Source organism: Spinacia oleracea, chromosome 6, assembly GCF_020520425.1.
Source record: "Spinacia oleracea cultivar Varoflay chromosome 6, BTI_SOV_V1, whole genome shotgun sequence".
NCBI classification, from domain to species: domain Eukaryota; kingdom Viridiplantae; phylum Streptophyta; class Magnoliopsida; order Caryophyllales; family Amaranthaceae; genus Spinacia; species Spinacia oleracea.
Window position 1 is genome coordinate 145613997 of NC_079492.1, and position 24987 is coordinate 145638983.

Below are 24987 nucleotides of genomic sequence, written 5' to 3' on the forward strand. Positions count from 1 at the left end.
GTTCTGGTTCCGGGTAACAAATTTTTAGAACGGGTACCCTGTTGGGTACCCTGTACACACTAATTTTAACGTGGAGTACCCAAAATAAGGAACTGGGCCATATGAAAATGCTTCATATGCCTAAAATATAATACAATCCAAGCTAATTTTTGGAAAATATAAATATAGAATTGCGACTTAAGCCCAATCTATAAAACAATCAAAGCCCAAACTATAAAACAATCAAAGCCCAAACCATAAAGTAGATAGTTTTTCAATAAAATATAAATATTTTACTCAAATTTTCAAAATTACAGGGTACCCTGAATCGGAACCTGTTGCAACAGGTTCCGATTCCGGTTCCTGGAATTTCAACAGGGTACCCTATTGTGCTCACCCCTACAATTATATAACACAATACACTATTCTAAAATAAATACACAAATCATATTGAAAAATATATCTTGTACAAACTCATAATTAAAACGTACAACATTAGCCATTGAATAATTAAAAACTATATGACTAAATAGCCTATAGACATTTATCTCGTACAAATTCATAATTAAAACAAACAACATTAGACATTAAATAACTAAAAAAAAATAAGATTAAACATTCTAAAGAAATAATAATAATTGTTATTATTGTTCATAATTTCCTCCAAATTTTGCCCAAATATGCTCAACCAAATCAGCTCAAAAAAATCTAATTAATCCACCTTTTGCCGTATAATATTACAGTTATGTGGAGTATATTGCATGCTTTGGAGTACATCATCTCACTTCCCCATGCATTCTTATCCAACTTTTGCAAAAACAAACCGGTTTATAAAAACAAACCTTGCACAAACCTCATGCTTTGTTTTTTTTTTTTTTTTGGCAGCTATTACAAACAGGCAAAAACAACAACACCCATTACTCTTGGCTATTGGCCATTTCATGGGATACACATATGACCTTATTGTTACAAGACTTATCACTACTAATACATGACTCGACACTACTAGCACAAGACTCGAAACTACTAGCATAAGACTCGATACTATTGGTAAGGGACGCATATAAAACCTTCTTCCTTGGACGTTGTATGCAATCAGATGGCGGGGTAACAACCTTTCTCTTCTTTTCAACTTTGATACTGCTAAAGACAGGGTAGGAGTGAGTTACGATAGCATTTTCCTTCTTGTCCACTTGCTTCCTCGTAGCCTTCCTTCCAATGCAACGACCATCCTTCTTTCTCACCTTAACTCCTGGATCAAATTTCTCATCTTGCTGGATACTAGCCGTTGACTTGAAGCAAGCATCGTCCCTGTACTCACTTGCATCTCCTATATGGTGATAGTTTTCCGTAGTGACGCTCATGGACTCACTTTCCGACTCTTTATTGGAATCAAATAAATTGTAATGACCATCCAATCTCAACCTCTCTTCTCTTTGGTTTTCTAACTCCTCATTTAAGCCACTAACAATTGAACTATGTTGTGGCATATCCACCCTAAAGGAGTCTTCCAACCTTTTCTCATGGCATTCATAATTCCTCTTCATAGTATTGTCTAGGCCACCACCTATTACTCTAATGGTCATAGGAGACGCCACCTTAGAGTTAAAATATTGAATAGTCTTGCCTTTCAACAACAACTGATAGTCTTTCTTTGAAATAGACAATGATGAACCCGACCTCAATCGGTTAACAACCCGGTAATTGGGTTCCACTGGCTTAGAATTCTCAGAGTTTGAAACACTTAAAACATCTTCCATCATCTCCTCTGCTCCTTCCAATACTGCAGACATGAGATTTTCCTCAACAACACTTGAACTTTCCGACAAATGCTTGTCTTTCATGATAGATAAAACTGGCTCACTTACTGTACTATTCAATCCCAAGCGAACGTCACACCCAATTTTCTCAGACATAATATGCTCCTTTTCATGAAGCTGAACTTGATCAATGGTATGTTCTTTCACCAATTCCCCTTTAGACTTTTTCCTCGGTGGAGATAGGCCAAGTCCTAACCCAATTGGAACATCACCTAAGGAATGTTTTCCTGACACCTCCTTTTCTCGGGACTGTTTTACTTCCTCAAGCTTCTTACGAACCTCTGTATTTCTAGGATCATTATGAGAGGCCATTAACAAGTCTGGGTAGGCCAAGTCACTTCTCCCTAATTCTATAGCAGCCATGGCTCTTCTATACGAAGCTTTCACATTGTTGGGGTTGAATTCCAATATAACCGAACAAATTTTACCCACTTGCTCAAACTCCCTTTTTCTACTAAAACATGCTGCTGAATTTAGAAGAATACAGTTAGCCAGATCAAAAAATTCAGCTCTATCATCATTCTCCTCAAACTGAAAACAACCAAGTATAATTCCAGCATAACCATACTTTTCTAGAGCATCTTCTATATCTCCTTGTTTGAAAAGAAGGTTTCCTGCCTCCTTCATATCCTTTGCAAGGTCTAAGACCTCCCTAGGACTTTCCGATTTTGAAATTAATTAATTAAAAGTTCATCTTCTTCCACGAGATCTTCCCCATCAGTGAGAATTTGATTCAGCTTCCCCCTAAATTTATTATAAAATTCCAAGGAACACATTTTAAGGGTCCAAGAAACTAAACACCAGACACCAATACTCCACGCAAGAAGAAATACCAAAAGCTAAAATTCCAAAACCACAAAGCAACTAGATGCCAGAATAATACTGAACCGTAACTATGTAAATCTTAAAACAAAATAGAAGAAGAGCTCCTTTGTATATTGATTGAGAGCAATTCCGTCTACAAAAAATAAACTGCAAATCCCAGTAGGTGCAAATCCAGGTAGGATAATTATTCAAGAAGATTACTACTATAAGGCTGAGAAAGACGAACTCGCCGGAGATCAGAATAGGATGTTCAGGCCTTGCTCCGTCTCCGGCGAGCTTCAACACAAGGTAAATTGCGAGACCCAAGAATTTTTTTTTTAGAGAGAGAATATCGAGAGAAATCGGACTACCTTGGTTTCTGTTGCTACCGGAACTACCTCATGCTTTGTAACTTTACCCACAATAACAAGGTTTGTTAACAAACCTCAAAAAACTTTGCACAAACCTCTCCACAAACCTCACTATTGCTAATGCCCTTATCAATAGTTAAGTTCAATTTTGACATCTCCAATTAAAATATGGATTCAACGGACGGTATTATCACTGTTTGAGATTCTGAGGGCAAGTGCATTCTAACACGTTGATAGTTAAGTTCAATTTTGACATCTCCAATTAAAATATTGATTCAACGGACGGTATTATCACTGTTTGAGATTCTGAGGGCAAGTGCATTCTAACACGTTGTTATTAGGTTGTCGTTGATAATGATTGTACTCACTTTTCTATTGACAAGGATAATTTTGCACTTTGACTGAAAAAGTTCAGGAAATTTCCGTTAATACCTTCTTAGTATTGATTTTTTCTAACGACACCATTTTCGATAATTGGCCTTTCCCAACAAGCCATCTTATCCCGTCAAAAAAAAAAAATAGAGTCATCTTATGAGTTTTTGCCAAAGTGATCAATAAATAATTATATATCCGCAATCCCGCATTGAAAGAAGTTAACAGGATTTTCATGCTTAATGTAGATTGGGATGTGAAAATCACGATTCACAGTAGAGAGACATTTTGTCATCCACATATTCTCATTTTTCTAGATGCACTTGGGATTTGGAAATCACAAGGAAACAACAAACATGTGAATTGGAAATCACATGCTACGATTGTTTGGAAGAAATTGTATTGTTCACAGCCTTGCTTTATGAAGTTGGAAACGTTGATACCAAATGAGTGAATGACCTTTGTTTCAATCTTTGGTGATCTTGTGCTTCTTCGTATTCCTTCCGTTTTGTCCTAGCCAAAAAATTACTTTATCAAGACTTGGTTGTAAAATTTACACATGGATTGATAAAATAAGAATATGAGGAAAAAAAGAGAGAACAAGTGAAAAAATTTACCATTTAAGGTATGGAGTAATCTCAAAAGGACACCCTAAAAAGGAAAATAAGGCAATCGAAAAGGGACGGATGGAGTATCTAAAAGAACTTCCTACAAATTCCTTTTATTTAGTTTGTGCTTATATATTTGGCAACACTGGTTGAAATCGAGCCAAACTGATAAAGTAACTGAAATTGATAAACTAGCACCTTAAATTGATAAGGTGAAACTGATAACGTAATTGTTTGCATTACTTGTTTAGTAAAACTAATTTCTTAAATACCTTAATTTTTTTAATATTTTAATTAATATTATATTTACTCCGTAGTTAAAACATTTCTTTTAAAGAAAATATTATATTACTTCTTTAGTTTCTGACCTTTTCACTTTCTTTGATTTTTCCAATCCACTAGATTACCAAGCCATATGTCATAGGTTCGAGCCTAAAGTGTGCGACCCGAATCAATCTAAATGTAGTCAGAGTTTGGTGAACCAGGTGTGCTATGCGTGGAAAAAAATGTCACGCTACAGTGTACTTTAATGATATATCTCTTTCTCTTTTAATTTCTCCTCTTGGTAAGTTGAACATACCAATGCTCATGCATGTCAGGCGAAAAAATTTCAGCTGACTGATTTGTAAACAATCATATTAACGTCTTAATTTCAGTCATCTAATCGTTCTTAAATAAAATTTCAACTATCTACCAAACACTTCTAATCATTTAAAATGACTAAATAAATCAAATCACCACCTTAAAATTAATATCAGCTATCTACCAAACAGAGCCAAAATCAAATCACTACCTTAAAAAAACGCAGGGAAGATATAAATACTGAATAAATCATATAATAATAAGGGTATGGGAACATCAACATGTTATACAAATTTTATCCATTAATAAATTAACAGATGAACAATAATCCCACCTCCACCTCCACCACCACCACCACCACCACCACCGGATAAAGAAAAATAGCACATTCTTCCCGTTTATAATACAACGAGCAACCTTCTCACCTCGCATGGCCAACAACCAACCTTCTTTCGTTTCCCCACTCGGGGCAAGGCATGCTCTAAATGCAACCATCTGGTTCTTGAATGTGTTGCAACTTTAACATGAACAACCCAAGTCACGTCTTCCGCCCAATTCTTGCAAATCTTCTGGCAACTCCAAAGATGACTGCTTTGGTCAATAGTCCTCTGTCAATAGTACATGCAAGTGCTATAGCACCACCTACAATGACAGCTCTAGGTATGTTCACTCCTGATTTCTCCGAAGAGTTTGCATCTGTGTCAAGATCTTCATCTTCAAGAGGCAGATCACTGGTTTCAGCCTCTAATAAGGCCGTGAGGTAATCTGTACTGACTCGAGTATTGTTATGAGCCATCAAAGCACTACGAGAGAGTGGAGTTTCAGATGATGATCTCTGTTTTTGGTATGCGCGCAAACCAGGGTCTATCTTTTTAACTGCATTCCACATACCCTGTCTGATTCCAAGCTTTGCAATTTCCCAAGGAATACCCATGTCTTCGTGATGGAAAAGTATTACCTCAGTTGCAGTCATTTGGCCTTCCTTTTTTTGAGATTCAGCTGGTTCATATTTGAATGATAAGTGTTTCAGTATTCACTCCCGAGGCCATATTCAAAAACTTAGGCTCCGTTTGTTTGAAAATGATTTTCCATGGAAAACAATTTTCAAGGGAAAACATCAATCGGAAATAGCTTCCTTTGTTTGTTTCGTTAGAAGAAAAATTACAAAGAAAAAGAACATAGAGTGGGAATGAGAGGAGATGAAAAGGAAATGTAAGGGATTAGAGTGGAAAATGTGGCATTCCTTCTTTTCGAAGGGAAAGTTGGTTTCCCTTAGAGAAAGTTGTTTTCCACCCTTAACAAAACAAACAAAAGGAAAGATGGTAAATTATTTTCCGGAAAAGTGTTTTTTGTGAAAACAAACGGAGCCTTAATTACTACTAACAAAAGACATTAGTGGTTAAACTTCTACGAAAAATTCCAGATCTTAACTAAGTACCTGCACGGATGCACCAACTTGAATAAAAGAGATCGACACGCCTTGGTTTGTCTCGTCTAGGAAGAGAGGTAAAAGGTACACCCTGTGACAAACAGAAAAGGAGCAGATTCGTCAGGTTTGTTCAGCTACGTATGAACAAGAACAGCTTATAACTAGTACCCGTTAATCCTGTAAATAATACATACAGTCATCCACGCTAATGCCATTTCACAGTATAAACCTAATTTGACATCACACTGTCGGTTAATATTAAGCAATGGAAATTTTCAACAGAAATTGGGCTGGTACCATGCAACTGATGTTTGTCCCCAAGTACGAGCAACCCAGGTTGACCAGAGGATTAATAGAAACTTCAGTTTCTAAGCAACAAAAGAACCTAAACATGCACTTGCACAACACCCTAACTAATACACAACCATTTGATGGTAGTAATTGGTCCGTTACCAAATCACAAGGGAGCACAATCAGACCCCAATAGATAAGGATTTTTCATGTAAACAAAGTGAAACTTCTATTAAGGGGTACTAACACAGAGGTAGATGCAGCTTACAACTCTTTTTATGTCAATGAGGGAGGGCAAAAGTTTCAACTGATGTAACTGGAACTTGGGAAGGTCTTGAAAGCTGAACTTCTACAGTTCAATGCCGATAATGCCGTAAAAGCTATTGGAAGATGCTGCAAAAATGTTTTATGGAGGCGGCTCATTGAGCTTGTTATCCATCATGTTATGTTTCTCAATACTAAAGTGGGTATGGAGTTAAATCAAATTGTCAGAGGTATAAACTTACACACTAGTGTTTCTGAGCTTTGACTCAATAGGTATCTTCAACTTTGGCTCTATGTACGTTTAAGCTTCTTCGACTAATGGATCTATTCATCTACAATTTTATCGGGATGTTTCGATCTCCGTCTAAACATGTACTATATGAACTTCAGCTCTAGGTGTTGTGCAGGACTGGCTACAGCTCTAGGATGTATCATGCAGTTATATCTATTCAACGAACGGTTTCTTAATAGCATATAAATATTATTGATTCTCATATTTTTGGAAAGCTAAGTACAACGAAATGCAAACATGGATTAAGACATTGTCAAAAAATCGCAAAAGTAAATGTTACCTTTGTGACGCAATAATAAGAACCTCCAGATTTCCAGATCCGGCGACCAATCACATATTCTCTGTCACTGCAGAAGAATGGGAACTGTACAGACCATAAATTATGAGCAAGAACAATAATAAATAAAAAAAAAATCAAATGCTTAATCCAAAGAGAAGGGGGGGGGGGGGGGGGGGGAATGATGTCGATATATACCTTGCGCACCCACTGCACTATCATAGTTCCCGTAGTCTGAGACTCCAGTACAGCATGATGTATGAGCATATCATCCCATTTGGAACGAAATTCATCGTCCCAGAAAAAATCTCTCACCATTTCTGGAGTAGCATCTTCAAACACAGTTCTACTACGATATTGAGGAGGACCAGTCTGCAATATGGACCAACAAAGGTTGTTATTATTTGATACACAGAGAATCAAACTGTCAACTCAAATTATAAAGCGAACAAACACCGAAGTATCTTAACTAGTTATAAATTGATTGACATGCCAAGAAAGTAAAAAAAAATATATGAAAACCAACCGGGGGATCTCTGCGCCAAGCTTGGTAGGTCATAGTTGTAGTAGAACGATCCATCATATGAATCCAAGCAGGCCCTCCATCTTGCACTTCAACCAATTGATACAAATGCCTTAAATCAGCTTCATTAACCGCATTCGACATGTTTCTCTCATGCGACAAACTGAACCATGAAATATGACCCAAAATGAATTGGCAAATCAGGGAAGGGAAAAAAAAAAAGCATTTAAGAAATGATGATTGAAGAGAGTAACTGATTAAAGAAGTTAACACATAAATTTTGCATGACATCCTTCTACCAAACTCTCTCATTTCAGCCTTTTGAGGTATAAGTGTATAACCCAAGAAACCAAGAACCAACTGAAAGATATTTCCAAAACTGGGGTAAAAGGCACCTTCCTTGGACAGGTTAACGTTTACTTATAACCTTATTCAAACAATAATTGGTACCAAGATATTCTCATCTCTAAGCATCGTCATTAAAAAAAAAATTGTCCAGCAGTTTGTTCTTAAGTAAATAACTTGCTAGTGGCTGACTTGTTTGTATCATAGGTTTTCAATGCGACTCTTATTATGTTAACCAGATTAACTTACCTACAACCTCGTGAGCAAAGATGTCACACCCCTCCCAAGAAAAACAGAACTCAACATACAAGACAAAATACTCTTATATCAAATTCAAATACAGGAGAAACACTTATTAAATCTGAAGTAACCACATTGATGTAAACCTTATGTAAGACCCATACATCTGTAGGTGAATGTACCTACTTCTATGCTGCTATATCTATAAATAAACAAAAGAGCATACTGCTAGGATTCTACTACTGTAACTACTTCCCCCACTCTCTCGCTCACTTTTTTTCATTTAATTCATTTCTTCTTTTTCCAAATTTTGCTAAGACAAAAAGTTCTGTCTGACATTGGCAAATACTTTGTACATAATATTCGCATTGCGAAGACAGATGAAAAAAAAGATATAGAGGGAACATAAAGAGGGAAGAAAAAAGTTCTATTATTTCGAGCCTTTGTCTACTATATTAGGGATTGAATATTTGATACTCCATATTAGATATAGCCTCCAACCAACTTAGTAAATGTAATCATTTTGGTAGAATTGAAATGGAACCAAGAACATTATGTTTTGATAAAGAATGAACTGAAGTATGCACATATTACTCGATTTCACCCAGAACAATGTTTACTGTATCAACAATTTTCTTCTTCTCAATGTCAATGCTTCTCCTCAATTATCTCCAACCTTTGATTCTTCAAACACAAACATCATTTTACTTCAATTTGCTTCTGTTTAGAAACCCTAGATCTCCTTCCAATTAACAACTACTTCTAGATAATTCCCCAATTACTTCCTTAAACCCATGAACAGCAGGAATCAATATCAAAATTCTCAGTCAAAAATCAAACCTGATTGCTCATGTCACTCACACTTTTAGTCAATCATAATCTTACTGGTTTTCGGGTGTTTATTACCGAATTTTACCTGAATTGTTTTTAAAATACTCAAATGATGTAAGTAGATATATTAAAATACCCATTTGGCTAATTAGACAGCAAACAACCAATCTAAAAAGTCAACAACTTTTTGATCAAAACAACACGAACAACCTAACATGCCACTATTGTAATCAACAAAAAGTACATAATACATGAAAAGTAAAAGTTAAAAATTAAACAAACCTTGAACTAGACTTCAAAATGCAAGACTGGTCATTAAAATTAGCATCCTCCAAGCTGCAATTAGACACAGTCCGAGACAATAAACTCGAAAACAGTGATTTGAAAGATGTTAAACAATGAATTGAATTGAAACCCTTATTATCACTTGCTGAAGATGATGAAGAAGATTGCTTCTGAGTTACACTACCACCAAAGATGGCCCAATTGGGCCGCCAAGCCCAACCCACAACAACACCCACAAAAACAGCAATCCAAAGAGGCACAGTCAACAAAATCAGATCAAATAACATATCCCATATACTGGGTTTCTTTAAAACTTCCAATAATAATGAAATCACCGCCATTTTTCAATTTCCCCCCCAAATTTTGATAAACCCTCGATTCAATTTGATCTGGGGTTGATCGAATCGAGGGTTTTTGGTTCTGGGAAATTTGAGAAAAATCAGGATAAACCCCAAATCATTTTTATTTTAATTTCTATGTGAAGTAAAGGATGAAATTAAAAATGAAAAAAAAAGTAAACAATTGGGGATGGAAATGGAAGGGGGAGGAATATAGTACGATTGATTGAGATACGAGTATAAAAATGGAGGAAATTAAAGGAGTGAGAAGAAGACAAAAGGGTAAAATCAAGAAAAGAAACCGAGAAAAAGTGGATAAGGATTTCTTAGATAAGCGCCAGCTGATTAGTTCAAGACTTCAAGCTGTGGTTGCTACTTGGACCGCCAGATTTTTGGATTTCCTGTAGGACCTTTTCAAAAAATGTTTTACGAGGTAAGAAAATATTAATCGACCGTGATTTTGTAGAATACTTGTGAATGTGTGTCCGGCAGTAGCGTTTAAAGTAGAAGATAGCGTTTTGGTCTGTAAGATTTAACTCGAATTTTGTTTTGTTTTTTGTTTTGTTGTTTGCTAAATATTATACTTTACAACTCACACGCCTCTGCCACTTCATCTCTTTAATAGCACTCAATACTAATTTGCCATTCAATTTATACTTCATTCGTTTAAAAATAGTTACACCACTTTCATTTTATGCACTTTCATTTTACACCTATAAAAAAAATATTATCTTAAAAAAAATGGTTAGATTAGTCTCAATGTCTACTTTCAAATTATCAAAAAATAATAATTTAATAATGGATAACTAGCTATATTAACGGTCAAAGTTGTGCTTTGTCAAACGTGAAAGTCAAAGTGTTGCAACTATTTCTAAACAGAGGAAGTATATTTTTTTTCAACCTTCACATTTAAGCTCTATTTAAATCCTATATTCCCACTAAATTCACAAGTTCTCAATAAAATTAAAATAACGGTATAATTGTCCGTTCTGTGAACGGGCTCAAGAGCTAGTTGAATTAACACAAAACTCCGGTGATAATGTTATAAATATGTCTAATAGAGTAGTGGATAGGATGAGAGAAGATACAAGGTACTCCATCAAATAATCAATAATAATGATGAATTGTAATGACTTAGAGAATGTCATGTGGTTGTTGATTTAAAATAAATGTGCAGAATCACATCAACATGCAATTTAATTGAATGTTTCTTCTTATAATTTTTAATTTGGAAGAATGATGTGTCATGTTTTAGAACCTGAAACTTATGCGTACAGAGTAATACACATACCCTCGGTCTTAATCACTCGGTCAATACTTAATTGGTTATGTCGGTCATGTGTGTGGGTACGAATTTTTTTTAATTTTATTTCTAATTAAACTAGAGTAAAATATAACTGTATCATAGATATTCCTTTGGGACCATGTATTTTTTTGTAGTGCCAGGTTACTACTAGTTGGCATTTCCCAAACATAAAAAATTATCACATCTTTCATTGATCTATCTATTTTCTTGAAGACCATAGATGCAAATCATGAAATAGACCATAACAAATTTCATTGAATTGAATAATTTACACTGTTGAACCACATTTCTCTGAGACAACCAATTAGCCATACAAAAAATTGTGCAGATGATCTTTTTTTTTAGCAGACAAAAATCTGGGAAAAAAAACTATCATTCATACACACCCTTTCCCACTCCGCCTCGCTCCCAAAGTGTAAAAATAGACCAGCTTCAGAAACTAGAATGCCAGATAGCACCATCACCTTCTCCACACCGTTGGTGCACCTCTCCCATTCTTTCAACTGATTTACAAATGCCACTGCAACTCCAGTCGAATGAAGCAGCACACGGGTTTCCTGCTTGTGCCTTCCATTCGCAATCTGAACAAAACATGACAAGGAAGTAAGACAAGTGATGATGTTTGGGAAGGAAAAGAACGAGAGAACAAAACAATGATAAACACTGATTTGGTTTGGAATGAGTAGGGCAGTTTGTAGAAGAAGTATACATAAGTCTTTAGAAAGTATCAGAAACCATCATAACTACTTGAATTCGTTCTTGGAAGACTTCATATAAATGATGCAACAGATTATATCTAAAAAACCTTTCTTGATCAATTTGTTCAATAAAATCATCTTAATAACATTACAATGGTGTAACATTTCCATGGTAATGCAATGTATTAAAAACAAGTACCTCTCTAAGAAATTGAGAAGTGTCTATGATAAACCTCAGGTTATTTCAGACTGAAGGTAAAGCAGGAAATAGTGAATTATCTAACAGCTGAATATTTTGCTAAAATTGATGCAACTGTCCCTTTCAGACCAACCATGTAGACGTAATAAAACCCTTCCAGGTAAGGAAGATAAACCAATGAAGCCCAGTAAGAAGTTAGGTCTGCTGATTATTTGTTACAATTCACAACTTGCCAACAGATCAAGCACTTAACTACATGAATATAGTTGATCAGAGCCACTAACGGCAAAACAAAGGTATGCTTAGGTACACCAGCTCTACTATAAATCACTGTCTGGCTGTGGAAGTATGCATGTGCCTGAGTGAAATAGGCACACCACACTTAAGATATTCTAATAAGGTATTAAGGTCTTTACTAGTCATTCTACTACAAAAAGATCACCAAAAATGTAACCAGAGAAAATGATTTCTTTACACTCCAACAAAATAGTAGTACACTCAAGACTCACATGAACTGATGAGGTCACCAACTAAGGTAAAACATTATGTACCTGAACCGGCATGAAGCTCTCACTTTCACGAAAGAGGGATCAAAATAGAGTGACCAGTTTAACGCTCCGTTTGGTTTGGTGTAAAACATTTTCAGTGCAAAATGATTTTCCACGGAAAACACGTTCCAAGGGAAAACACAATATCAAACTAGTTTTCCTTTGTTTGGTTTCCTCCCTTTTCCAAGGGAAAACACTATATCAAAGAGACGATGGTGAAGATTGAGGGGAAGAAGGAAGAGGGAGGTAAGGAGGAAAGGTGAAAAAGTGGTTTCGAAAAGGTTTTTCCACCTTTGAGGGAGTACGTTATGAAAAATTGTTTTTCATTCCTTGCCAAACCAAACAACGTAAAATGATTGAAAAGGGGAAAATCGTTTTACACCCTACCAATACCAAACGGAGCCTAAAATCAACAAAAGCTTAAGTGTACTGCCTATTCATGGTTGCATTGACAAGCATCTTACCAAGAGGGGTCCCACAGCAGAGGCTTCTATCGTCAATATGATTGACATCAAGACCAATTAGCCAAGAACCAAGTGATACATCTTCATTAGCAAATCTGTGAAGTAAATGCCTAAAGCAGAACAAAGTTAGTTTGAAAATCTTTCATCCATTTTCTACATAAATTAGAGAGAAAATAAAGGACTCACTTATTTACTGAAATATAGGTGGCTAAGTCTTTTGAAAGTGCGTATATTTGACCTGAGGCATGTCTGAAGTATTTGTTCCCTTCTTCACCAAACTTCCAGAACTCTGGTTCGTGGTACTTGACTCCCCTGCAAAGGATAGCAAAACCCTCAGTCCAAATCCTCCAAACAACTATATAGAGACAGGAACCTTGAATTTCCTCACCTTTGGGACAGGACAAGTCCAGACTTCATACAGCCTATATAAACATGGGGCTTTGACCTCTGGCGTGCCAGCGCAGAAGCCACCATACCTGACACACGTAGCATAATATGTATCTTTACACGTATATTCGAAAAGGTAAAAGTTAGTGGGGATATAGAGACACTAACCAAGATTTACATGCACATCATCATCAACTTTAATGTAGAAGTCAGCATCCCACTTTGCAACAGCTGTTGAAAAGTAAATTTGAGTTTTTGAAGACAGTTCATGATATCCTTCTACATGGTCCTGCAATATAGATATTTCCCCTTTAGGTAAGCTCTTCCAAACAGTGAATAAGATATTAGTGCTGCCGCCTATGCCACAGTACAATGGAATTTATGTTAGTTTTCTAATGTAATTAGCAAATACTATACTAACCAACTTGTTAGTGCCATTTATCCTCACTCAAATGCAAAAGCTAAGTTTAAGGCGGTTTTGGAATTCGGATAAGTTCAAAAAAATTGATATCCTTTTAACATCTTTGCAGGCAATTTTAGTACTAAACGCTGAATATGTCACTCCTTGTCTCATAGAAATCTTTATTCGAACAGGTGTATATAAGACTGAATGTTCAAACAAGGGACTGACAGAGTACATAGCACGGATAAAATTCTGCATAATTTATCCACAACTTACTAATCGAAAAAAATCTTTATGTTGAGCTTCTTCTGCGTCAATGGCCCGATCTAGAATTCCACCAGGGCTGGAACTGAAACAAGGATAAGAGCAGCAGCTTAATTCAAGTGTTGATCTTTAGCAATATACAACAATTAGTCCTAGACAAGTAATTACTATTATAGCTATACCTGTGTCCTATAACGAATCGCACAACAATTCCTTTCTCTGTCTCCAACCTTTTTAACTGCTCACCTGTAGAAAAAGCAATAAAATCATCAGACATACAACTTTTTCCTAATACATCATGTTACAAAAGGAATTGGGAATTGTCATAATTGAAAGTCAAAATGAACCTCGTGGCATCCAGGTTTCTCTTATAGAATCCCTGCGTTTTCTGCTACTAAATGCAGTTATAATTCCCATAAAAAAGAAAATCTTGGGACGGTCATTTTGTTGGTCAGTTCCTTTGGTTGTAGTAGTTGGAGATACCACTTCATCATGAACTTTGGAAGTTCTTGCTGCAGCTAGCTGCATCTCTAAAGAGGACATGGTTTTGTCCAGCTCCCTGAACATATAGCAATATTGTCAACGATGCATCATCAAAAGGGTCACTTGATATGTTATAAAAATACAAAGGATAATTACTTTTTCCATTAAGAAAAGTATAGGAAGGAACTACAATTGCTATAGAAAGTTACATGATTACGTTGTGCGTGTGAGAAACTTGAGAAAAGATGTCGCTGTCTTGGAAAGATACCTCCTGTAAGAGCAAAGGTAGTTTTTTACACTTGTACGAGTAAACAAAAAATTGTTTGCAGAAAATGCAGTGTTTCATGTCATAAATTCAACTTGCCCTGTTGTCACAGTTTACTAGTGGTTGAGTTGGAATCCCATTCTGCTTTTGCAACAAAGACGTTCCCTCCATCGTAACAGATTCAGGATCTGCCTGGAATCTACAGGAAAGTCCACAGGAAAGTTATTTGCATTAGAAGAAAAGAGTTAGTTGGAGACTAGCCAGCAGATAAGTCTACATGAAAAACATTCATTTCAGGAGAATTCACCTTCTGAAAATATAGTTCTGTATCATTTGAGTTCCTCTGACTCTTTATGAACCCTTGCCTACTTCAATGTCACATACATTACCATTTTCACTAGCCTAGAAAGATTTAGTCATTGACTCACCATCCTCAACCAACAACTTATCCAGTTTTACCCATCTCCACTAACAAGGCCTGCATCTGTCATCTACACCAGCCGTAATCTCCTACTACGCAAAAAAAAAAAGGTCATCCTAGGGTAGAAATCCATAAATAAATAAAACATATCCCCGATGGCTCGATAAAAAGACAGAAGAGTAGAAGACCATATTGGTTGTTCTAGGGTGCACGCGAAAGTACGGAATGGACTATGAGTATAGTCGATCAGCTGCACAAAACTGAAAAACTAACAAAATGGATGTAAAAAGAGCCTTCTGCATGAGATTTTACTGGAAGATGAAACTTCTTCAAAGGTACCTTGGTCTAGGAATCAAAATGCTGTCTCAGCATGGAGTCTTAAACTCTCAACTTATCCTCTACCTCCAACCACAAAAGTCCCAAATTTAGAAGGCTTCCGGACAATATGTCTGCAAAGCTATCTACAACCTTAAAATCAATGTATTTCATGCAATCCAAGGAACATTAATCTGTCTCCCAGTAAATGAAAGGAAGACTTCGCCATTGCACTGGTGGTTAGTGTTGGGGTTTGTATGAGTGAGATGGGTTCAAGACTTCAAGGGAAACAATCAAGAAGAGGCATAAGGGAGGCCACGAGTGAGAGAGAAACGTGGGGGAAGCATTGCTAGAAGCCGCGCCAAATCCCGCACCCTGCCTGCGTCCTTGCAGTTTCAACTTTATTGGAGTACATGATCAGAAGCAAGACAGCAGCACACTTGAGCAAAATCAATCCATCACCAATGACAAACTGATCAGCACACTTAAGCAAGATCAGTCCAACACAAGAGCTAAACTGATCACTGTATTGCTGACTCAGTTACTGACACTTGAAGACCACAGTGCACAGATTTCTCTCAAGTCTCATTTACACAAGAAGTTCAGCATCAAAGATCTGGGTGAACTAAGCTATTTTCTTGGCATTGAGATTTCTAGGGTCTAGAGTGGTGTTTTCTTAACTCAATCCAAGTTTACTAGGGAACTTTTGGCAGATTGTAACAAGGATGTGTCCAAGTTAGCCAAAACACCTTTTCCTGTCAAACTTAAACTCACTACTTCAGTAGATGAGCCATATACTGATCCCACTCAGTATAGGTGCTTGGTTGGAAAGCTAACTTCCTCACTCACACTAGACCAGATCTCTCTTTTGCAGTTCAAACCCTAAGTCATTTTATGCAATCTCCTAAGGTGTCTCACTCTCATGCTTTGAATCGTCTGCTTAGATATGTGGCTCATACAATTGGTCAAGGGATATACATACAATCTTCTTCTCAATTGATCTTACAAGCCTATTGTGACTCCGATTGGGCTGCATGTCCTGATACTAGAAGATCTGTCACTGGTTATGTTATGCTCCTTGGTACAAGTCCAATTTCTTGGAAATCCAAAAGGAAAAGTACCATATCCAGATCATCTTCTGAAGCTGAGTTTAGGGCTATGGCTGCTGCAGCTTCAGAAATAACTTGGTTGGTTCGATTGTTACAAGAAATGGGTGTTTCTAACCTAAGTCCAGTTCAGCTTAAATGTGACAACCAATCTGCTATCCACATTGTAAAGAATCCAGTTCATCATGAAAGAACTAAACACATTGAACTGGATTGCCACTTTACAAGGGACAAAGTGTTAGAAGGTTTGATTGATCTTACTTATGTTCCTACTTCTGATCAGCTAGCTGATGTGTTAACCAAAGTCTTGTCATATCCTCAACACTCTGAGTTATTGTCCAAGCTAGGTATGCTTTATGTTCAATCACCACCTAGCTTGAGGGGGGCTATTGGAGTACATGATCAGAAGCAAGACAGCAGCACACTTGAGCAAAATCAATCCATCACCAATGACAAACTGATCAGCACACTTAAGCAAGATCAGTCCAACACAAGAGCTAAACTGATCACTGTATTGCTGACTCAGTTACTGAAACAGATTGAAGACCACATGGCACTGCAGCACACAGATTGGTGACTTGGCATAGGTTGTTACATGATGTAATAGTTAGTTATAACTAACTTTCTCTGTTGTGTTTCTTCTTCTTACAAACTAGCACACTAGTATAAAAGGCTGATGTACTTTGCTACTGCTCAATGTAACTAGAATCATTTTGATTCATAATCAATAAAATTCTCTTCTCTCTTTCTCTCAATCAGAAGTTCCAAGTATAGAACTTCTTCAAACTTAGTAGCACTCGTGTGTGACCCTGCATCTCTGTTTTTGTTCCTAACACATTGTAAACGACGTAGTATTTTTATGTCCGTTAGATTAGTCATTAGTTTGTTTTCCCTACACTGTATATATAGTCATTGTAAGCATTGTAATTAGATGTACGGTGAGAGAAAGAGAACAAAGATATAGCCCCATGTAAGCACATACACTTAGGGTTAAGTGAGGGAGAGTTTGGGGGAACTTTCATGGTTGATAAAATGTTCCAAATCTTTGTTATTGTCCATCATCATCATCATGTTCTTCATAGTGGATTGGTGGATTTTCTCCCGGCACCCGAGTTCTCACGGTAAATTTCCTTGTACATTTTCATACATAGTTTGCTAATCGATCTTCGTTATTTTTAATCAATCACACACGAGTTAGTACCACACATTGTTCCACTATCCTCATCGGTTAGTATAGATAATCTTTTAAATATCTGGCAGCAATCGTGATCTATTAAGGATACAGTAACTGGTACATTATCTTAGTTGATAGAATTTGTTAGGTGATATATCTTGCTCTACAAAACGATTACTAAAACGGCTAAAACCTTGGTTTACTTCTAAACACGATCACTTAAAAGCCTTGGATTTCCATATCACAAAACCCTTAGGGGGCGTTTGGTTCGCAGTGATATGGGGTTGGAATCAGTATTGATATCAAGATGTTATGGGTTAGGAACTTGATTCTTAATAGTTAACACCATGTATTTGATTCAGTTAGGGAATGCATTTTTTTCCCTTTTATTTGATACATGGAGCAGCCAAACCCACATCTCCCCGGGTTTCTCAATAACATTCAAAACCCATACCTCATACCTAAATTTCGCGAACCAAACACTCCCTTTAGTGCCTTGCAGAATTTGGCTACAGCTGGTAAGAGGCTCATTGGCAAGCTAACTTCTCAATCATTAGTGGAGCTAATATTGCATTTACAAAATTACAATGCAAAAGCTCAGCCAATTAAAGCAACATCCTACCAGGCTACCACAATCACTACGCTCAACACATCCATTAAGCGTTCGGATACCGAAACTTGGTTCCAATACATCTCAATTGTGATCACACAAGCAGCATAGTCTATTGCGACCTAAAATTAGATAATATGTACTTTTTCATCTCCTTTTCCTAAAATTAGAATTATTTCCCATTGGTGATTTCTGATTTGTTCACAAAAACCTCATGCATCTATACTTGGAAGCTAATTCACATCGAATTACGCCATTCGTGAAACTCCATTACACAACTATACATGTAACTACAGTGTACTGTTCTTCCGCACACCAATGATTCAATTGAAAATAAGAAATCAAGGACAAAACAGAAATGTACATAGTCATTATCACAAACAAAAAAAACAAAATTCCACTTCGTAATAACTTGTAAAATTCCTTCCAACAATTTTTTTATGTAAAAAAAAAAAAACACTTAAAATCGAAAATAAAAGTTGGAAAAGGAGAGTTCACCTGCTGACGATAAAAACGCCGCAGAAAAAGCTAGCAATGCAGAAAAAGGAGACGCATCGAATAGAAACTCCATTTCCTAATTTGTGTTGTTTGCAGCCTCCCATTTATCTTTCAATTGTTCAAATTGTTGAATTACATGAAATAATTCGTCGCCATGGATGAAAACTTTGATCTACAGTAACAATGATTTTTTGTGTATTTTGTTTAAAATGAGAAATTCATGAAAATTGTAGAGTTAATTTGTTGAAATTTGGATCTGATTTCTTTAAAAAATGCTGGAAGATTGTAAGAAAGAAGAGATAATTTGATGCGACAAATAGCAGATTCGTGCAAGTATTATTGAAGAGTGAGAGAACTGGGAGTGGGGAAGGCAGAGGTTGGCTCGGCTTTTTCAGTTTCTTTTGTCTGGGAAGTTTGGCCCCCACACTCCCGGTTTTATGCTTTTAAACATTTTTTCAAAATTTTAAAATTTTAAAATTTTATTCCTCATGGCGAGTATTATGGGATTGCCTTGTTCGTGTAGTCGTGTGTTGTCTGATTTTTTGTTTTTCGGTTATGTAGCATACGTAAGGAAGATAATTCGGTGCGGTGGGCCGATGGTATTATTTTCTGGTATTTTTGCCGTTTCTAAATTTATTTAGGATGTCATTTAACTAAGTACTACAAAAACTATGTGCTCAAATAATGCAATTATTATTATCAAAACAAAAAAAATGCAATTATTAAGCGGTTAAAAAGTATAACTATTCATATATTCTTCGGCTTCATTTATTTCAAATCGTATTTGACACTAATTAAGCGTCCGTTCTATTTGACTTATTTAAACTTATCTGAACTTAATTATTTTATTATCTAAACTTATCTGAACTTAATTATTTTATTTGAAATAAACTTATTTTGTCTAAAATAAACTTAGAGCAACTCCAATGGTTACAAAATGGACATGCTCACAAAAAAAAAATGATCATGTGAGCAGGTAGCCCGCCATTGGTACAACAATGATATAAGCAGCTGTTAAAACCTTGTAGCTATTTTAGGCTACGTACGTAGCTCAAAAAAATATAGCTCTAATAAATAAATTATTTAAATTAAAATATTATAGGGAGCTATAAAGTATTGTAGCCCACCAATGTGATAACTTGTAATTTTAATCAATTGTAGCTAGAAATTTGACGTGGCAAACTTAGCCACAACATCTTGTAACTCACCATTGGAGTTGCTCTTATTTGTGTGTGAAAATGTCTGAGAAAAACTTATTTTTGTTGAATTATATTATCTGGACTTATTTGAACTTATCTAAACTTAATTGAAGCAAAGATGATAGTGTTGTTGACGGCCTCCTGAGCCAAACCGAGAGCTTTATAACTTGATCATCATCAACTTTGTAGATATGCACCTAAAACTCTTAACTTTATCAACATCATTATTCTCTATGATTCATATTTATATTTATTTTTATATTTATATTATAAACGATGGACTCAATATCCCCTCTAATGAACTTGTGTTACATGCATGCAAATTAAAATTATGGTTTTGATATAGTTAACTACAATAATAAATTAAAGTGCTCCATCCATTTCTATGAGTTCATATAACGACGTTATCCGAAAGATTTGCCATTTGTATGTATGTAGCCATGTAGGACACACGTAAGAGGCGAGAACGACGACCTTTTAAGATTGAGGTTTGAAGCTTCTTTGCAGTCAACATATTGGTTAGGTGGCGACCCCGTTCTACATTGAAAGTCTTGTCATTAGTGTTAAAAATCTCATGAATAACATGTACCAAGCACTTTCACATTTCTGGAATTTTAATACTTCCTTCGTTCCATAAATATCGTATCATCTTGTTTTTTACACTATTCACACTAGACCTTTTTATTTTTTGTGATTCCTACCTAAGAAAAACTGTAGTACGTGATATCTTGTTAGATTCGTGTGGATATGTATTTTTGAAATACAGAAATATTTGTAGATTTTACTTATACATAATTCGAGATATTAAGAGTCTAAGTATGCGTTGGGAAGCGTAAGTTAACCATGATGCAATATTTAAGGAACAGTATTATATGAACTTATTTTTTCTGAAATAAGTCAAAATAGGTTGAACCGAACATATCCTAATATAGAGCAACTTCAATGGTTATAGTTAAGGATTTAGGTTTCTTTTTTTGGACTTTATTGCAGTTTCATTCAATCCAGCCAAGTTTAGCTCCATTCAATTCAGTTCAATTCAACTCCATTCAATTCAGTTCAGCTTCATTCAACTATATTCAATTCAGTTCACAAGAATGGCACTTTATTTTTAATAATCTTATTTTATTATTTTGTTTATTATTATAATATTAAAGTACTAATATTATATTTTAATGTTCATTTTAAATTGTTACGAAGTATTATTATTTATTGATCGTATATTATTTATTATTTCATTATTCATTATTCATTATTCATTATTTATTATTCATAATTTATGATTCACTCCCGTATTATTTATTATTTACTATTCGTTTAGTTTCATTAAGTTTAGTTCAGTTCAACCAAATAAAAATCAAAAAAATATGGCCTTATTTGTGTGTAATAGAGTGTATTTTATATATATATATATATATATATATATATATATATATATATATATATATATATATATATATATATATATATATATATATATATATATATATATATATATATATATATATATATATATATATATATATATATATATATATATATCCGATGGCAGGAACTTATTTGTATGTAGTATGTTTATTATGTTTTTGTTCTCTTGAAATTTTCTAGATTATTTAGGTTTAGTCATATTTGTGTGAAGAATGAGTAGAGTTTGAATTCCGTTAGGTAGTGTTTGGTAACTTGAATTCATTTGAAATATTGTATTTCAAATGTAAAAATTGAAATTCTGAAATTGAATTCCAAATTAAGGGTTTGACAAACACTAATAATTTGATTTGCGGAATTTCAATTCCACCATAGTGTTTGGAAAGTACCTGTATTTCAATTCAATTTTTATTTTTTGAATTGTTTATTTCAACTAATAAAGGAAGTAAAAAAAATAAACCACAAAAATGCTGCCAAAAATAAAATTTCACAAAAGCTACAGAGTACACTCCAATAATAATAATTACAATTTAGCTGTCCAAAAAATAAAATACAATTTCATAAAATTTCCATATGGATCTAGAAACTGGAAAAATAATCGTAAAAAACAATAAAAATGTAGATAGTTATTGTCATCGTTTTTCCATAACAATTAGCTAAAAGTGATCAACAACAAATACAATTGCTACTTTTTTTTATCTAATTGAAAATAAGGATATAGAATTAGCAAACCAAACAATTAACTAGCTCCGGCGTGAAGAAACAACGACATATAGATCCAATGTCGGCGAAGATTGATTGTTAATCTCCATTTGTGGCTACGTGCGATGGTGGTGGTGGTGGTGATGGCGTCGGTGGCGGCAGTGGAGTCTTATAACTTAGCAGGGAGAGAAGAGAAACGATAGTTATGGTCGTCGATTATGAGGGTGAAGACAGCGGTTACGGAGGTTGTGAGGAGAAAGTTGATTGCAAGAGAGGGGAGAGATTGGTGGAGATCTGGTGGCGGAAGCGGTGGTGCGGCCAACTTGGTGGAGGAGAAAGCTTTCTGGCTTTGAGAGAGGAGAGAGAAAAGAAGTTGAGGATGAAGAAAGGAATTGAAATTACATCATTTGACTTGGAATTTCAAATTCATTAATGTGGGCTTATTTCTTAGATGGTTTGGCTTTGACCAAATTTAATTCCAAATTCTATGTCTTTCCAAACAAGGGAATTGGGCCAATTCCATCATTTGAAATGAAATGCCCATATCCAAACATACCATTGTCTCGTCCATTTGAGGATATATCTTATTATACTTAGGGGATTTTTTTTGTTAACACCCGGTTCACCCTTAGGGATAATTCGGATTCGGGGCGAGTTCTTGGTGGATAGGTTTCAATCCCCTCTCAATTGTTGTTGCGGGGGGATCGAACACGCGGTCCTCTCTACCAAGTTCAGCCCCGATCACCACTGAACCAACAAACAATTGGTACACTTAGGGGATTTTTTTAGTTTAGGTAACATCATGTTTTAACTTATTTAATTTCATTGGTCAGGTATAATTCAAGTTAATTACAGTTCAAATTAGTTTTGAGTATATGGCTTTGAGGGAGATTCTAAATAGGGGATGAGTCTTCAAATCGTATCAATTTTGTCAAGTTATCTACACTTTTTTTTAACGCAAACTACGGAGAATATATTAATTAAAAGTTAACCTATTGCATTGTTTTTTAACAGTGAAACTGAGATACTACTTCCAATATCATTTAGATTAGAAGTAGACCGGAACTTAGCCCACCAAAAACCAACAAAGTTCCTTAGCATGACAACTAGGGTTATAATACATCCAAAAGATAACACCTACTATAGACACGATCTCTTGAAGACCAGATATAGAATGGTAGAAGCACATAAAAACAACCGCCCTTATCACCATTGCATATTTTTTGTCATTCTCATGGTCAGTTTTTACTGATGCTGGAGGATCAAAGTGGGATTTATGCCCAACAGCCATATCCATAACAATTGCAGCAAGGCCATGGGCCACCAGATTTTTATGACGCGGAATATGCCTGAAATCCAGTTCCCAATTTCCGTTGATCAGCTTTCGCACCTCCTCAATGACAGCCACCAACTCATGATGAGGACAAGGATTCACAGTTGAGGTATCAAGCATGAAGTTCAGAGAGTCTGCATCTATCTCCACCTCTAGCTTGTCAACATCGAAAGTTTTTGCCACAGAAAGGCCCTCCCTCAAAGTTAGAAGCTCAACTGCCAGAGGAGTCTTTGCATTAAACTTGCTTGAGTATCCCAGGAACCAATCACATGTTTCCTTTATCAGAACCCTTCCACCTCCAAGTTATCTACACTATCTATGCTAATATTTTACAACATAAAATTTTACATACTATTTGTCGTTTCTTAAAAAAAATGAACAAATCTCAACTCTTAAAGAACTTTTAACAACTATAACCTTCATATTCGTCAATTCTTGATCACTACCTATTTGTCTACTTATTCCCTTTCAACTTTCTACAAGCTTTATAAACTGTGTAAGGGTGTGTTCTATTCAACTTTTAAAAAATAACTAGTGTGTGGCTACATTGTTTTTACACATGTTGGTGATGTTCCCGTTGCTATTTTAAATAATTAAAATTCGAGATTCTTTTCCAGCTCAACATTTGACCAAAATAATGTAAGCCATAAAAGTGAAAAGATTCAATAAGTGCACCAACTACACATGTACACTACGTCATTTACCATGCCAAATAATTTTTCAATTAGATCATCTTACAATTCGTTTAATTTATTTTCTAATGAAACTATATACTCTAATTAATAAACACCAAACTTGATGTATGCATGACATTTCTAAAGTTGATGCTTATGAGACTTATGCTATCATTTTTAATTCATGGTTTTCTTAATGGTTTTTTTATTTTTATTTTTTATTCCAATATAATCCACAATAAATAAAAGCTAAAATACATATTTAGTTGTTTTAGACTTAATGTTAAAATGTATTTATAAATTAATGTGCATGGTAATGAGAGTTATTTTCCATACTTGAGGTCTTGTGTTCAAACCTTATTATTGTATTGATTTTTGGTTGTCAATAACATCACATAACCTTGGTGATTAGTAGATAACGTGGCATAAACAAGAGAGTTCTACGTGGCACATAAACTTTTTCCACAACGCCTTTCAATATATTAGATTTTTATGTCTAATAAGTTTAGATAAATACAACAAAATCCTATAAGGTCAATAAGTTCCAATTAGCTCATACTATGAGTTTACTCTCCTAAGTTTACACTAGTAATCAGGTCTAATAATATTCAATCAGGTCATACCAGGTCAAACATGTTTAATCAGTTTTAATAAGTTCACATCAGATAATTTCATACTCCGTATTACATACTTTGAAGAGAACGTAAGTGTGCATATAAATTTGATTAAAAAAAAAACAATTCGTAAAACACACGGATTAATGATGATTTAATGATTTTACAACGACTACATCAATTTTGTAGCCACTATCAAAACTCTTATATAAATAAAAAAAAATCTTAAATTAAAGTCGAAATTGAAATCA

The 24987-nt window shown here is 35.1% G+C and overlaps 3 protein-coding genes across 4 annotated transcripts; all 3 read right to left on the reverse strand.

The window, feature by feature from the left end:
- Positions 1-876: 876 nt before the first annotated feature.
- LOC130464252 (uncharacterized) lies at positions 877-2840 on the reverse strand. Its single transcript, XM_056833726.1, has one exon. It carries the CDS (start codon positions 2424-2426, stop codon positions 897-899), a length of 1530 nt encoding a protein of 509 aa, XP_056689704.1. The 5' UTR covers positions 2427-2840; the 3' UTR covers positions 877-896.
- A 1926-nt stretch (positions 2841-4766) lies between these two features.
- LOC110796025 (uncharacterized) lies at positions 4767-10196 on the reverse strand. The gene is made up of 6 exons (XM_022001057.2): positions 9311-10196; positions 7616-7775; positions 7288-7461; positions 7093-7176; positions 5975-6056; positions 4767-5535 (listed from the first exon to the last, which is right to left on the reverse strand). Exons 1-6 carry the CDS (start codon positions 9652-9654, stop codon positions 5075-5077), a joined length of 1305 nt encoding a protein of 434 aa, XP_021856749.1. The 5' UTR covers positions 9655-10196; the 3' UTR covers positions 4767-5074.
- Positions 10197-11192: 996 nt separating this feature from the next.
- Positions 11193-19208, reverse strand: LOC110796013 (beta-1,6-galactosyltransferase GALT31A). 2 transcript variants are annotated; one of them, XM_056832975.1, is made up of 12 exons: positions 18793-19208; positions 14976-15178; positions 14768-14867; positions 14613-14674; positions 14268-14479; positions 14103-14166; positions 13933-14005; positions 13422-13542; positions 13255-13342; positions 13053-13178; positions 12867-12976; positions 11193-11538 (listed from the first exon to the last, which is right to left on the reverse strand). In XM_056832975.1, exons 2-12 carry the CDS (start codon positions 14999-15001, stop codon positions 11390-11392), a joined length of 1131 nt encoding a protein of 376 aa, XP_056688953.1. In that variant the 5' UTR covers positions 15002-15178; positions 18793-19208; the 3' UTR covers positions 11193-11389. The 2 variants fall into 2 exon arrangements, with proteins under 2 accessions (XP_056688953.1, XP_021856740.1); XM_022001048.2 differs by lacking the exon at positions 14976-15178.
- Positions 19209-24987: the final 5779 nt, after the last annotated feature.